The sequence below is a fragment of the Lissotriton vulgaris genome, chromosome 3_1 (genome assembly GCF_964263255.1).
Source record: "Lissotriton vulgaris chromosome 3_1, aLisVul1.2, whole genome shotgun sequence".
Lineage (NCBI taxonomy): Eukaryota > Metazoa > Chordata > Amphibia > Caudata > Salamandridae > Lissotriton > Lissotriton vulgaris.
In genome coordinates, this window is record NC_141689.1 from 2078755522 (window position 1) to 2078771973 (window position 16452).

The 16452-nt window shown below is 43.9% G+C and overlaps 1 protein-coding gene across 3 annotated transcripts in view; it reads left to right on the forward strand.

Moving 5' to 3' along the window:
• DLC1 (DLC1 Rho GTPase activating protein) overlaps positions 1-16452 on the forward strand; it is a 1582515-nt gene that overhangs the window by 1540849 nt on the left and 25214 nt on the right. For all 3 annotated transcript variants that reach the window (XM_086962607.1, XM_086962608.1, XM_086962609.1), the window contains 2 exons: positions 5070-5141; positions 12615-12696. In XM_086962607.1, coding sequence (XP_086818733.1) covers positions 5070-5141; positions 12615-12696 — 154 coding nt within the window. The remainder of the gene's footprint in view (positions 1-5069; positions 5142-12614; positions 12697-16452) is intronic.

Genomic DNA, 16452 nt, shown 5'->3' on the forward strand with positions numbered 1-16452 from the left:
CATTTTAATCTTTCAGTTCCACTCCCAGGAGTGTCCTGGCCAGGTGGTAGTTAATATTCAGGGTTGGCTCCGCTTCTTATCCTGCTAAAGATGCTGCAATCAAAACCATTGGCTTGGAGGACCTGCCTGTCATTAAAGCGCATGAATCCTCGGGAATTTGATTGTTTGGCTTTCAGTGTACTGTACACAGTCTAGTTAGACCATTTTATTCGTTCAGTTCCACTCCCAGGAGTGTCCTGGCTAAAGTGTCTTCGACACTAGAAATCCTAGTATAAATTATGAACTATTTGTTGATGATGATGTTCATTAGCACTTGTATAGCGCACAATAGTTCCCGTCTCTGCTCCGGTATGAGCCCCTTCCTGTAGCCGGCTCCCCGGCGCTCTGCATATCCTCCCCTTTCATGCATCCATGTTTGAAAGGCTCTTTTCCTGCTTGCTTTTTTACTTGCTGAAGGTAGAGTTAACATCCCAGGAAATGCAGCAGTGCAGCTTAACTGTTCCCAGTGATCTGGACAAAGAATCCGTTTTCAACTTAATTTAGAGGCCTGGCCTTGTGAAGCAGACAGACAGCGCCGTTTCCCATAAAACATCACGTTTCCATCTTGCACCGTTGGCCTGCTGTTTGTTTAAAGGTCCTGCCCATGAGCCCTTCAGCGAAATGCTGTTTACTCTACATTTTGAAAATCGCCATACTCTCTTTATTGCCGTTACAGCAACGAGGTGTCGCGATATTTGGAAGCACTAAGGTTTTGGGGCTGCTAGCCGCTGGGGCTCAGGGCTGGCTGGAGCCGGCCAGAATGTGCTAGTGTTTTGTAAACAATAGTGCGTAGTTACACAACATTTCACACCTGGCCATGCATAGTCCTGGCCTCACGTCAGACTGCCCTGCCAGAGACTAAACATTTGTCACGCTAACTAACCTCCTTTAAACGGGCTCCCGCATTGGTTCTGCCAAAGATAGAGGCAGTTAAAGTGAAAACCTTACCGGGTTACCCCCACACCCTTACTAGCTACATTTGTTCTTTCTATTACATCGGTGCTCTTTTCAAATGTGATGTTCGTATCACATAGAGATCTGGTTCATAAAGAGAACTGTAAATGTAAAAGCACTTTGCCTAAACTAATATGTCTATTGGAAGACTAATATGTCTATTGGAAGACGGCTAATACGTGGTTGCTTGTACTTTGGCGACTGTACCATAACATCAGCCACCACCACTCCAGTCGCTACAGGAGAAGCAAAGATAAACATATGAGAGAGGCCTCCCAGGGAGAGTAATTGTAACAATCGTTTCCCTCCCTTCACTTGAACATGGTCCAGGATTTCATTATGTATGTGTGATAGTTCAGAAAAGCATAATGTGCAGCCTCAGCACACCAGTATGTGGTTGCGTAGTCTAGTCATGGCATGGCTCGATCATTATAAACTAATCGTGGTCTAAGATGGGCGTACTCAGTAGGAAGTGATGTCTTAAGTCTATGGTGAGTGATGTGAAGTACTTAGGGGCAATAGTGGCGATATTGTTGTGAGAGCTGTGTAGTCCAGTCTCACACCTGGTAGGTTTGTTCCAGTAAACCAGTAACTTGAAAGTCAGTAGTTGCAAGTTTAACATGCTAGCATATGCAGACACTTCATTGGCACATTAGGTTTGGTAAATGTGAGATTCCAACATATGTGTTGATGGCTCCCTCGTAGAAGAGTTGTTTGTAATGAAAGCATGAGGGAGGCATATTAATTCGCCGATTACACAATAGTCTGAGGTGTTGAGATGAGTGAAATAACTCACTGGGCTCAGGCAAGAGGTGATTGACAAAGGCTCAAGCAAATGGCTAAAATCGAATGGTCTAAAAAGGCAGTAGTTGAAGTGGGTAGACCCAAACTATATATAATAAAAACATTAAAATATATTCAAAAAAGAATGCGAGAACTCTGGGTAGTTCTCAAGTTTAGGTGGAAAGCAGCTTCTGTATAGAGCACTCTCAACACCAGCGACACTCTAGATCTGCTCACCTCAAATATCTGTTTTTCTATCAAAGTTTTTAAGCATAGGATTAGCACAGTGCTATCCATGCCGAGATAGAAAAGGACAAAGGGCCATATGTATGAAGGTAGCAATTGGCGATTCTGTAATAGCGATTTTTAAGAAATCACTATTTCAGAATCGCTAATTGCTATGTATCAAGAAAATCGCAATTTTATAGCGCTTTCTTGATATTTCTTAATTGCGAATTCGCAATTAAGGAATACTTTCCCATTCATTTCTATGGGCCAGGAAACAAAGTTCTTGTTCACGGCAGTTTCTTACAGTTTGTCCCTCATCTCTTTCTTTATTTATATGGTTGTTTCATGCAGTGCAGTGTGGGATATGTAGTTTATGATAGTTGTGGGAAGTGTTTCACCCAACTTTGTGTACCTGATTTATTGACAATTGTATAAATCAGGGAAGTTAAATGATGTTTGTATGTGATAACTTCGTTGTTTGCATCTCGTGTTTGCAATATAAGTTTAGTAAATATGCTCTCTGCCTAAACGAGTTTGGCAGGGGCATTGGTGTTGTGTGGGGTGAGTGCCCTGTATATATGTGTGTGTGATATATATATATATATATATATATATATATATATTTTGCACACATGAAACAGTGTCTGCCCAAACAAAGACTTGTGAGACTTCTGTCTTGGGCACAGTCGTTTATAGCACCTTTCCCTAAGCTAAGATAGCCTTTTTGGCCATTTAACTACTGCCAGTGATTCGTAATTAATGAATGTCGCGCAAGATGCTAGTTGTAGCATCAATTTATTTTCAATTGGGCTACTAAAATTATTGTTGTAATGCTTGATAACTGTAGAAAACACTTCATTTTGTGGGGTCTGTGTTGCCCGCTGCCACATGGGTAGGCAATGTACTGGCCTGCTTTGTTTACTATATTCGGCAAATACTCGTATTGCAAAAAAAGGCAGTAAAGATAGTCCGAATCCACCTCAGTCCTATCGTGATATGGGGCCGATCAGTGACATATCACAGGAAGTCTTTCCAACGATGTGTTTTCCTGACCTTAACGGGGCTCTAAGGTGAAACATATTTTCGTTTGTTAATTTGCAGGTGCACAGTGAGCATGTTTTATTATACTTAAAAATATGACTGTTATACCCGCTTAAAAATAGTCCCCCCAAGAATAACCGTTATGTGTAAGAAGTCATTTGCTCCCTACTTCGAAATGTAGAAACAAAAACACTCATCATTGAAATCGTTCTCCTCTGCACTGGAGAGTATTTTTGTGACACACTTTTAATTAGCATGGCTTAAAGCCGGTTAACGTGCATGCGCTATGCTTCCTGGGGCTTCCTTACACAGTGCCTGCCAAAGTCACACGGCTGAAAGCGCTCAGGGGCCAAATGTCACCAGGATTATAGCTGTCGCAGTTACCCTCCAAAGCGGTCTTCCACTCGAGTGTGAAAGGAATGGTGAACTGCAGGCCGTGCTATCTGGTCCAAGTAGGTGGTAAATTTGTCTAGTCGCGTGTGTCTAATAAAGCCTTTTTGTTCAGGCCCATTGGAGAGCATGAATGTGGTCAAGGTTGGGTAAACACTGAGCATTTCTGAATGCACTCAGCTTGTTACTTCATCAGGAAAAGTGTGCAGCAGTCCAAGTAGGCTTCCCCAGCATCACTGGCCTTACATTCAATTGACCCTTTCTGTTACTATTGTTGCTTTGTGTGTTTGAGGGGAGAGGGGGTCTTTATATCCACTTTGAATATCCAATGTTTATTCCATTGCAGTGCAACGAATAGTCCGTAATTCTATATAGCACAGAAGGAATTTGAATGTGAATTAGACCAAGGAAAATAATTGTAAATCATTGCATAAATCCTGGAAGAAGTCATCTGTCTCATTGTTTATTCTGTTGGGTACTATTCAAAATGCTTGGTTGCCTTGTTTGCTGTCGGCTTCCACTGTCGTGTAGTTGTGGCAGTAGGGCATACTACTTTACTACAGCAACTCATGCAATAAAAGCACTTGCTTTTACCGAAATGGTTTCTGAGAGGATCTATAGGAAGCTTTTGGGGGTCTGCAGGCAGCAAAAGTATTACAGGGAACGGAGATCGTTGTGCAGGCATGATTGTTTGAGACACATTGGAGCACACAGGTGTGGCTCCTTACCAGTGGAATATTGTACTCCATGCATAAGCAGCACCATACTATGCCACTATGCTAATCCTCATGCTCGTCGCCTATGGAGAATTCTTGCTTCCCATGCTTTTAAGTGGGTTATCTTAGCTCCCTGGATTTGATTATTTCCCATGTGGTGCTATGCTTCCAATACATACCTGCATAATATTTGCCACATGTTTTTACAAATCCCATTTGTAAAAGTTTTGCCTCATGAGCACTGAAGCCAGCTAAGGTCGCAACCCATCATGTTGGATCAAAGAGAGAATTTGACAAGGATGTGGATGTATGTTTATTCTCCAAAACCACACAGAATGGTATCGGAAAAGGAAATCCTGTACATGCTCACACAACCCGAGAGAATTCAAAAGCTGAAATGCTGAAATCTGCCGCATTTCAGCTGGAGGCAGATATGTTTTAGTCGGGAGAACACAACTAACAAAATTACATGTTTACAAACCCTGTGTAATCTGAATTTTGTGATATCATGGGGGGAGGTCTTGTCATTTTTGTCACTCCGTATTGAGTGTCCACTATGGTTACTGTGCATCGGTTAGCCCATATTGGAGATTGCTTGTAACGCAGTTTGGCACCCTCCAGGGCCTTGCTGTAAGCAATTGCTAATAATACCCAATTTTAAATATGCTGCGCACCACCAGAAACGCTTACAGGACCAGCAGTAAACCAATGGGAAGCTGTTGGTGCAGAAATAGGGGGAGGAAGCGTTTTAGTTTTCAGACCTAGCCAAACACACTGGAAAAGAAACCTTCACAACAAACGGAGCCTAAATATTGTTTTAATTCTTATAAGCTGGTTATGTTGCTGCATGGCTATGAAGACACTGCAGTTAGCTTACTCTGCACACAACTCACTGTGTGGTGCCTCTTTGTCTTTTAGAGATCGAGGCCAAGGAGGCGTGCGATTGGCTGAGGGCAGCAGGGTTTCCTCAGTATGCCCAGCTTTATGAAGGTAAGCTAGCTTTGTATATGAAAACATACATACATAGTGTGGAGTTTGATTTTCCTGTTTAACATACAAATTTGATTGTGAATGCTACAGTGAACTTGTGACTGCATATTGTGAACGTTGGTGGCCTCCATATGCTTTCTTAAGAACAAGCAAACACCTTCTGTTATTGAATGAACAACGTCTATAGTTAGCAGGAACCTGTTAAGAATGACTGACATTTTCATCCATGTACTAGTGAAATAAAAACTATTCTCTAACCTATCCATGCTACACTGAGTGTAGTAACCACCTAATCGCCAATACATGCTGCAGAGTGTAGTAGCCACCTACCCACTAATTCATGCTGCACAGAGTGTAGTATCTACCAACCAACTAGCACTGAGTGTAGTATCCACCTACCCATGAATCCATGCTGCACTGAGTATAGCAGCCACCTACCCACTAATCCATGCCGCACAGAGTGTAGTATCCACCTATCCACTAATCCATGCTGCACTGAGTGTAGAATCCACCTATCCACTAATCCATGCTGCACTGAGTGTAGAATCCACCTACCCACTAATCCATGCTGCACAGTGTAGTATCCACCTACCCATGAATCCATGCTGCACTGAGTGTAGAATCCACCTACCCACTAATCCATGCTGCACTGAGTATAGCAGCCACCTACCACTAATCCATGCTGCACAGTGTAGTATCCACCTACCCATGAATCCATGCTGCACGGAGTGTAGAATCCACCTACCCACTAATCAATCCATGCTGCACAGTGTAGTATCCACCTACCCACTGACTGGATACAGTGTCCACCTGCCCACTAAACCACGGTGCCTCTGTCTCTTTCTATCCCACCCTGAGACCGACATTGCTGAAGCCTGCCCCAGGCAGCGTACCCATTTGCAAATTGATGAGAAATGGTGTGAACTTGTTGCATTTCTAACAAAGACTCAATTAGCTGTGTTTTCTGCCACATTTGCACTGCGATGGCAGGCAAATGAGCGCCATTAACGACAAACCATCCTCTGCGGGACACCGCTCAATACTGAGGCTAAATTATAACAGGAGCTCCCCCTCTGCAGAAGATGCAGTTAAATGCACGGAGACAGTCAGACGAATAAAGAGCGCGCGGCCGACTGTGAGGTTTGGCTCACAAACTCCACCCATTGTCCTGGTAAGGGAAGCGTTGCCTCAGAGGGTAACACAAGTGGATAGATTGGTGTCAGAAGGTAACCCTCGGGAGGGCGGTTAAATGCGTCAGAAGATACCAATTTGTGGGAGGGGTGGTGGCATGGCGTCAGATGGTGACCAATAGAGGTGTGGCACGGCGTCTGGCGGTACAAAGGGGGAGGGGCATGGCGCAAGATAACTAGTGGGGATTGGGGTCCTAGGATGCACTGCATATTAAATAATGTTCACTAATATGTTTTCCTGGCCCAAGCAGACACCTGTTCTAACTTCCTCAATGTAGAGACTCATTTTTCTAAACTTAGTTTTGTAAATGCGATGTAAAGGCATTTTGGAGGGACAGGCCATAAATAATATGTATAATTAGTACTGGATTAGAATGAATGATGTGGCTTTATTTCCGCACACCGATCGGGTGGGGAAGTGTCGGGGGAGGGACTCACTTCATCCATAAAAGGTATTGGGTGGATTTGACATGCGGGCAGAGTATGAGGCGGCTAGTGTTCTTCCACGCGGCTTGCATGTAAGCCGCGTTTCAGTATCTCTTGTCTACAGACCAGAAACACTGCAGGATTAAGAACATTGTTTTATTAAAAAAATAAAGAACAATTCATCATTAATTGTGCAGATGCATTATAAATCTGTGGAGAGCAAGGACCATGGTCCTTCCCATATTGAGCTAGTATTAGAATGATCCAGAAATTGGACTCGGCAGCAGACTTGAAGACGAAGGCTAAAAGTCGAATCGTGCCATTGGCTGATGATGTGTGCCTATCTGGCAGCCTATCACAATCGCCAGTATGCGCTTATGTAAAGTACAGTAAACTTGGAGGCATTTAAAAAAATACTATATAATGCATTTTGTTGGAATTTGCTAAATTGCCATTATTACGGATTACATTTTTGGTTGCAAACAACAGAACACAACTTCCAGGTATTTACTTTCATAGATTGAGGTGGGTGGAGGTTTACTTGCAAAGACTGCAGTTTCAGGTCTGTCTTATAAAACGTGTGCGTTGTGTTTTTTTGGCGTGTTTTTTGGGTGATTCGTTGCCATGGTTGCTGCTGTCTGCTTTGCCAGGGGGTGTCCGGCATAAGGCACTGTGCAGTATCAGTCCTGTGTTGCTCATTTTCCTTACATGGATGGTATGGCAGACACATTGGAGTAAAAGGGGGTGGTGGCTCCTTGGGTGACCTGCAGTCAGATTGCCAGTGTCAGATCTAGCAATCTTATAACATTTCTTGATTTCATCCTGAATGTTTTTTTTTTTGTTGGTGGTTTCTGCCTCTTTCCAACACGTGGCTGTGGAGTAGAATACATTTCAGAGTTTTTGCTTGTATATTTGACGCCTGAAGCCCTGGGTTTACCCTGTGGGGGTACACCTAGCGACCAGTTATCTATCTGCCCGAAGGGTTTGTGGGTGAAGGGCTTCCACTGTCTGTAGTTTTTTCTTCCTTGCCTTTTTCTAACCGTGTGACCTTTTTTGAGTGCCGTTTATTGTTTGGGCCTAATGAGGTGGGCGCTGCTGAGCAGGCCCTGTTTGTGGCGGTCTCTCTTGTTCTGCGACCTATAATTGTATCTCTTTTGACTTTGCATCGTGTTTGCACCATTGTTTAGAATGACATTTCCTTCAATTATGTCGTCTTGCTGTCTGTCACGGGGCCAAGAGGAAGCTTGCAGGATGCGGACTACGGATGTCATGTTCCACCAGTGTTGTGTGTGGAATGTTGGCGCTGCAAAAAGACAGCTTCAGCAGCCAACCCTGAGCGGGGGATTCTGCCGTAGTTGAGTTAAATTTGTGGACTTGTTTTGGGATACTGTAGCACAAGCGTATTATTGCATTCATTCAAATAACCACAATTGGCGACTGCTTCGGGGCAAAGCGAGCTGACTTGGTGGTTCTAAGTCTGTCATTTTCATCATCCGTTTCCTCAAGCAGTGTCACTCAAGATGTCTGCCCTTTCATTGAAAACGTGCCTGATGGAGAAATCGTTTTTATGAAAGGTGTCAAGGCGATGAGAGTGCTGGAAACATGTCACTGATAAAAGTATTCTCCTGCATGCCTTTCTGTAACTTTGTGTTCTGCCCTTCAACAGGTTTTATGCCTGTCTGTGCAGCATAGGTGAAGTCAGACATTTGGGCTTTTCAAATCAATTTAAAAAGAAGCAGACCAGATGTAAGCATAGTTTCCCTAAGTGCTATTTGGTCGATGGTAATTCTGTGAAAAGAGTATCTGGTAATACTGTCATTTGTGATGAGGTATTTTAGGTGTGTGAGATGTAAAGTCCTGATTAATAAGTAAAAATGACAAAAGTTTACGGTTTCCAAGTCCCCGCTCTTAGAAAGAAAGAAACTATGGTTTCAGTCAAGTAGGAGGGTGCCTGAGGTGAAGTGTTGGGCTGAAATGCCTCCAGCGTCTCAACGCCCCCCCCCCCCCTTGCATTTCAGGAGAAAGGAAGTAGTAGCTTGACGAATATAGGACGTGGTTGTATGTGCACGTTTTTCAACGTTGTTTTTCTGAAAATCTTTCTAACTACCTAATTGGCCTTTTTATTAATGATTAATTGGTAGCCATCTTTCTTAGGTTAGGAAGACCGCATCGACGTGACGCTTTACTTCTTGCAGACCCAACAACAAATTGATCCTTAGCTCATGATTTACCACGTTGGTTGTGAACCTGAGACAAGTGAATCAACAACTGTGCCTACAAACTCAGTGTGCATAAATAACCAGTTACGTGCAAATATTGCAGACTTGAATGGTTACTAAATGGAAGTCACGAAGCAGTCCTATTAGTCTGCTTGCTGATTTCTTGGTATTCGGGACTCCTTTTTCCAGTTCTGAACAATGACCCTACACAATCTGGAAATAGTAGTCCTGCGTCACCTCATTTTAAACCAAATAGGCTGCGTATTGTCCTCCACTCATCTGGTGACCTTACCCCAGAGCAGGTGACAGCACACGTGAATGGGGCACAAGGGTTAGGAGAGGAGCAAAGAGGAACTTGGGCTGTCTTTAGCATGTTCTAGCCAAGGTTGGGATATGCGTGCAAGGAGGGAAAGGCGTTCTCTTTCATGTTATGCAAAACCTAGGCTAGTCTTGAGGCTAAGAAGTGGCACTATTATAAGCGCGTGTGTGGTTAAAAAAAAATAAACTAGAGGTAGGATGAGGCCAACAATTCATTTGTAAAATAAAAACTAATGATTAAGTATGGATTTGTCAATTCCGCCTCCTGCTCTTTTCTCCAATATCCTATATGTTCTGCCTCTTATCTCTCTTGTGCAGGTTCCCTTTCAATCCTGCTATTTACCTATGTCTCTGTTTTCCTGTACTCCTCTTTCTTTCTCGTGCTCTAGGTCAAAGTCTGCTATAAAGTGTCAGCCCCTGTCTCCTGCACAAACTTAACACAAGACTTTGATAGCTTATGTTCTTTCTCCTGGTACGTAACCACGCACTAGCAGTGGCACACCAAGGCTGCAACAGGCCTTAATGCAAGCAAGGAAAGTACCCCCACCACCCGTAACCTGGTTTGGTGGCAAAGACACAGCTACGAATTAAGGTGATGTGTGCCCATCACGCCCCTGTGCAACTGCACTTGCTGCACCTTTTTATTCCTCTGAATAATACTCGAACTCCCACTATACATTGGTGCTTGTTAGAAATGGGGGTCTCTAGTTGGCAATGGCTGGCCACTGTCCAAGTAGGGACCCTTTAATAGTAAGGGGGCTACACCCTTTGAAAACCCCTGCCCAACCGTGTGGTGACATAGCACGAGCAGCTAGGCTCATCTCGGAGGCAGTGTGTAAAGCATTTATGATCATACACAGTAACACAGTGTGGAACACTACAAAGGGTCCCCACACAAGTAGTTATAAAAAAAGAAGTATCTTTATATATAGACTTAACACAAGGCCAATAACAGTAAAAAGCCACAATACTGTAAAGTAGCATTATTCTCGACAAGCTGTAAAAATCGTTCAGGGTGTGCAAATAGAGTTCAGTTTAAGGCTGTGGTCTCTGCGAACCTTTTACTTACAAAGTACCTGGATTTCGTAGCAAAACCAACAAAATGTCGCAAAGGAGCTCTAGCGATGATTTTCCTCACGCAAGGCCGGCGATTCATTGAATCCTTGCCTCAGGGGAGGATGATGCGCTGGTCTGCGGGTGCGTGCGGGACAAAGCAACAAACTTCTTCATGCTAGGCCAACGATGCGTTGAATCCTGCCACAAGGGGGATGATGCGCTGAGCCTGTGCGTGTGCGATACTGTTACGATGAAAGAAAATGTTTCCCCGCGAGGGAGCGACGATCCGGGAGTGATGCAAGGAAAATGGCGGGCACACGACGCCCACACTGCGATGATCTCGATGCGATGATTCGGGGTTAGCGAGCACTCGGCGGGCCGCTAACGTGCGATGTGATGATCTTTTGGGAGTAGCGAGCACTCTGGGGCCCGCAAGCGTGCAATGCAATGGTTCTTGGTTTGCGAGCACTCTGCGGCAGCAGCACAGTGATTTTTCTGCCGCTCTTCAGCTGCGGTGGCTCGCAAACGGGCGTTAGCGACTATTTCAGCACTCTCTTCTGTGGAGTAGAACTAGAGGCCCTGGAACTCACAGGGGCCTCACCTTCAGATAGAAATCCTCGCAGGGAGAAATCAGGAGGCTGGTGGGGGAGTTAGCTGTGCCTGTGACTCCAGCAGGAGGCTAGCTCTCTTCTAGCTCTTGGGTGATTGCTGTAGCAAAATAAGTCTCTCAAAAGTCCTTTTTCCTCTTCTTCCAAGTCCAGGGGGAACTACTGCAGGCCAATCCAGGAAATAGCACACATGCATAAGGACAGTCCTCTCCTGCAGAGTCCTTCAGTGAAACGGACAGAGGTTCTTCTTGACATCCAGGAGCAATACAAAAATCAGGGGGTTGGGCACAGATATTTATACCCCAAAAGTCTTTGTTCTCAAAAGTCTCTAGTAACTGAACCCAGCCAGAACCAATTATGCTCAGGCCTGGAGCACTTTGTTTGCCAGGCTGCATCCTTCCTTTCAGAAAGAGGGGGTCTGCCATCAGACGCACAGTAGGAAGTGGAGCCAGCATTCACCTTGCCAGGCACAGCCCTATTCATATCCCTCCATTCAACCCAGGTCTGACTCAGCCTGCCTTGCCCCACTAAATCCAGACAGTCAATACACATAACAGCAGAGCACACTGGAAGGCTTAGGCAAGAAAATACCTACTTTCTAAAAGTGGTATTTTCAAACACAGAATATTAAAACCAACTTTGCTAAAATATGTATTTTGTTATTCTGAGCTCAGGCATACTAAACTCTAATTTCTACCATGTTCCCCGAGTCAGTTAGGACTATAAGATATAATAATCAGACTGCCCATTCTAGCCTATGGAGAACAGGTAGCCTTGCAGCAGTGAAAAACAAATGGAGTGTAATTCACTACCAGTACATGCTACACAAATCAAGCCATGTCCTACTTTACACACACAATGCACCTACCATAGGGGTGACTGACATGATGCCAAGGGAAGGTTCAGTGGCTGGGAAGTGTGGGCACTTCACAGCCAAGATGGCAGTTGTGGACTGCACAGAGACACTGCAGTGGCAGGTCCAAGGTACCATTTACAAGCTGCTTCTGTGGGTGGCGCAAACCAGCGCTGCAGGCCCACCAGCAGCATTTGGGTTACCAGCCCTGGGCACACACAGGCCACACTACTGGGGACTAACAGGTAACTCAAATAAGCTAATCAGGGATATACCAATTCACAGTTACATTTACACAGGGAGCATTCAAGCTGTGGCACTGAATGGCAGTGACACAGCGCCCAGAGCATCTAATACAAAGCAAAAACAGAGGAGACAACAGCGAAACATGTAAGGGAGACCCACGCCAATAATGCCAGGTTTAACAGTGCTGCATTGTGTTAGAGATACCATTCTCAAGAGGAGACCATTCCACGCGTTTTCTCCCATTGTGCCAGGAAGATGCTTCGAGTTCTGCAAGGAAATTGTGTGTGTCTCCTTTCATCTCTGCGTGTCTTTTTTCTGCTGACCTCTGCACTGTTTGCCTGCAAGCTTTTATCCAAAGCATGTGCGAGTCCTCCCCCGTGAGAAGGACAGAGATCCCTCTGGTATGTGAGGTGGTAGGAGGACATGCAATCCATTTTCAAGAAGGAGCTGGCGGCCTGCTCCGGCAGATGCTGAGCCAGCTGCTTTTTTTCAAGCCTCTGACCTCTGGGACTATGCTGCCTTTTGATTGTCTGTCTCTTCTGCTGTTCTCTTTGCAGATCTGCTGTTTCCAATCGACACCGCCTGCGTGAAGAGGGACCATGACTTTCTGGATAAAGATGCGATCGAGGCCTTGTGCAGGTGAGCGCCCTTGCTTTTGGCATGCTTGTGTGGTGTGATCGGGCTTTATAGATGCGTGCAAACAAACCGATTATGCAAAACATATTGTAATCCATTGCATAGTTTAAAGTTAATAACTTAATCACACGCTCAAAGAGTGTACGCCAACTGGAGACTTTTTTCAAACAAAACTCCGTATACTGCTCCTAAATTTAATGTAGTGGTCTGCAGAGCTCTCTAAATTACTGTTTTTGTGTACATTTGAAAGACGAATTCTCTTAACCCTCAGAAGCTTAACAGGCCAAACATACACGCCTTGAGAAATTTGAGGAGGTACTTTTAATAGCCATAATTTTTGCATGGATGGACTTCAGATGTAAGCATTAGGGCTGACCTGGCCATTTAGGTCCTATTGGGAAAGCCCCAGAAGGGTCAGAAACGGCGCTCCTTTCAGGGTTGTATAGGTTTATGTAGAAAGACTACGGTCTTGGTTTTTGTAATGTTTTATCAAGTTCTCCTCTGAAATACTTGTAAAACGTATGGCTTTATTAGCAGTGTTTTTGGAACATTTGAATTTCAACGTATTAAGAAATCCCCGACCAACCACATTTCTCCTCAGATGGTATGGTTCATTCATAGAGCATGTTCACAATATTGCACAGGCACTAAAACGTTTTCTAAAGCTGCTATTACTTCCAAGCCCTGTGCCTCATTTAACTGATGAAGTTTGTCTGAGTTACGAAGACTTTTCTTAATTTTTTTTCTCAAACATGTCCTGATTAGCCTAGGAATGGCAAAGTGTGCATCGTGTCCATAGGCCTATCAATGTTGCAGTCTTCTTTTTAGGCTGCTGTCTAATTGCCCTCTGCACTTGTGCTCATCCAATTTCTGCTCTGGGTCACCGCTGTCAAGCCGACTCTTCATCCTCGGGTTTATTTAGTTCATTGGTATTTCCTCACCCTTTCCAAAGCCTACTTTTTGTGCAAGGGAAGACCACCATATGCATCAGCTTTAACCTTCTGCATCCACAGTCCTGAAAGTTGGGGTTATGAATTTGTTGTTGCTCCTGTGTTATGGAATTGTCCTGATGTTTGACGACAATTTGGGCATTTGATGAAACTTTGCTGCATGTTTTGGTTTCTTGGTCAGTTGCATCTTTACTTTAAGCATCATTACAGCAAACTGTGTACTCCTTAAGTATATTATACGGGTGAGCCCAGCCTTCGCATCAGTATCTATATGTTTTATAAACTGAACGCCAGTCTATACAAACTCATTGACAAATGTTATTTCACGATGGACTGTGCCACAATTGAGGCCACAAGCACTGAAACTTTACCTTTATATTTACCTGTATTGGCACCCTCTTAGATCCCTAGTCCTATCCTGGCTAACAATATCAGCCTTGTACCACCTGCAGTGTGGCTTGTTAGTGCCGCAATCTGCTGATTCCCTGTTGCAGTAGCCCAACACAACCATCACCATTAAAAGAAAAAAGGCATACCGTGCCGCCTCCTTGCATCCAGAGTCTCTCCATGTCCAAACTTCGGATACCACAATATCGGCTCAGTTGATAATGTGCACAAGGCACAGAAGGTTGTTTTGGACCATGTTTGCTTGTTGTATCGGATTATGTGCCAATGCTCGTTTCCCTTTGCAGTTATCTAACATTGTGGTCAATCTTACTTCAATTGATGGAATGGTTGGTGGTTCTGTTTATTCAGTGGTCTTGAGTCGTGAATATTGCAAGCTAGTTAGTAAGGCACGCCTCTGCTTGTTTAATTGCACAACAAACACAGCAAAGGGCTCGGAAAATACTCCTAATGAGCTGGAATCAAATACAGAGGTTTAGTGTTGTCTGAGAATGTTTTATAGCCGTCCTTGGAATTCTTGCACAAGCACTCAATAGTGGATTCTTTCAGATCACCCATTATCAATTCATAGCATGATTGTATCGCGCAATTGAGAGAGGTCCTCTGAGCAATTACCCAAGTCTAGAATTATATCACAAAGTCTTTAAACTGACAGTCTGACTTCTCATTTTAGATGTACCGACAATGTAGTTTAGGGTTCTTGTGTTTGTTGATTCTTGCATGCCAGGTACCTTCATATGGTGACCAGGGCAGCCTTAGTGAGTTTTGAGTGCATTCTCCATATTTGACGTCTTCTATAGGGATCTAGACTGTGCATCTGATATTTGTCAGGTTGAGCAATGCAGGGTACATTTGGCGTGCTTACATTCCTATTCTCAACAAGTAGCACATGTTTTGTTTGAAACACAAAATGCATTCTATTAGAAACCCTATCTTGACAGGTCTGTCTCCTCTAGTAATCAAGAGCATCCATAAACTTCTGCTTTTCATTGAAGATAAAGGTTTCAGTCTTTCTCCTTTACCACCACACCCACCCCTCCCCTATAAGGAAGTTATCTTTGTCAGAACAGACCCCACGGTTATCTGTTTCAGCTATCCAAGACTTTCTTCTGTGTGCAGGATAAAGATATGTCTTGGTGGAATCCTGGTTTTGATCTGCTGGGAGGGATTTGTGTGGGGAGAGGACATATTTTCTTAAGCTGGAGTGATACAAAGCGATCAGACTCGATCTGGAATGTGAAGGCGCCCCCTGGCAATAGCGAATGGGGAGAAAAGAACAAAAACTCTTCATCCCACATTCTCGGTGATACAACTTTTATAATGTGCCAAAAATTGTGTAAGGGCTTTTCAGATTGTGTGTGTGGACAAGAAATGGGCAGCAAGTATCTGACGGCGCGATCTTATGTCAAGCAGCCCGGGTGGCAATACCGGAGAGCAGTCTGAAGTCTGTTCACTGTACTAAACTGTTGGAAGAATTAAAATGCATTAGACCTTTTCAGGAGAGCTCTTGGAAAACAAAACTCATGTTTGAAATTGAAAGGCACAGAGTAACTTGTCTACATAACCCACAAAGTTAATATCGGAATCGATTCTTCACAGACTTGCGATCTGGAAATATTGTGCGCATATCTGTAATGTATAAAGTAGGCAATTTCCTGTCTCACCCATTCTCCTTTTCTTTCTACCAGTAAGTGGGGACTTATCAGTATTTACCCACCTTTAAAGGTGATTTTTCCACAGAAAGAATTAGTGCGCATAAGTTTGCATGCCTGATTTAGTTGTTGATTTAGAGTTGTAGGTTACCTTGTTAAGGAACTCCATGTCATTTGTTAACCTTACTTTTTCTGATGCCGCATTTCAGATTATCCAGCAATGATAACAAACGGGTGCCATTTGACTTTGTTCTTGTTGCAAATAAGCATTCTTCGGCTGTTACATCGAATCATTTTATGATTACCTTGGTTTGGAGTTTGTGTGAAACTTCACACTCTTCTTTTGCACACGGACACACTTGACGGGCCCTGTAGTGTGTTCAGCACATTGCATACCCATGATAACCAAAGAAAAGAAGTGAGATACATTATAGAACTATTTGGCAAAGCTGTCATGAAGCACAGCCTGTAGTTTCCATTAGTGGAAAACAGTGAATATGCTCGGATGTTCTAAAATATAGTTCAGTACAGGCAAAGGAAGCGAGCTGAAAGGGAAAGATGTAAATTATGCACATTTGTGTAAAATTGGTAGTTGATAAAATTGTGGACATTCTCATCCGATCTAGATTTATGCGCAATGAACCTGTATCCCTGCCTGGGCCCAGCTCCACTCGCAGAGTCCAGCTATAGGGACCACATTGAATATTCACTGACAGGCAAACACCATGCCTGTGCACATTGACTATTCACTG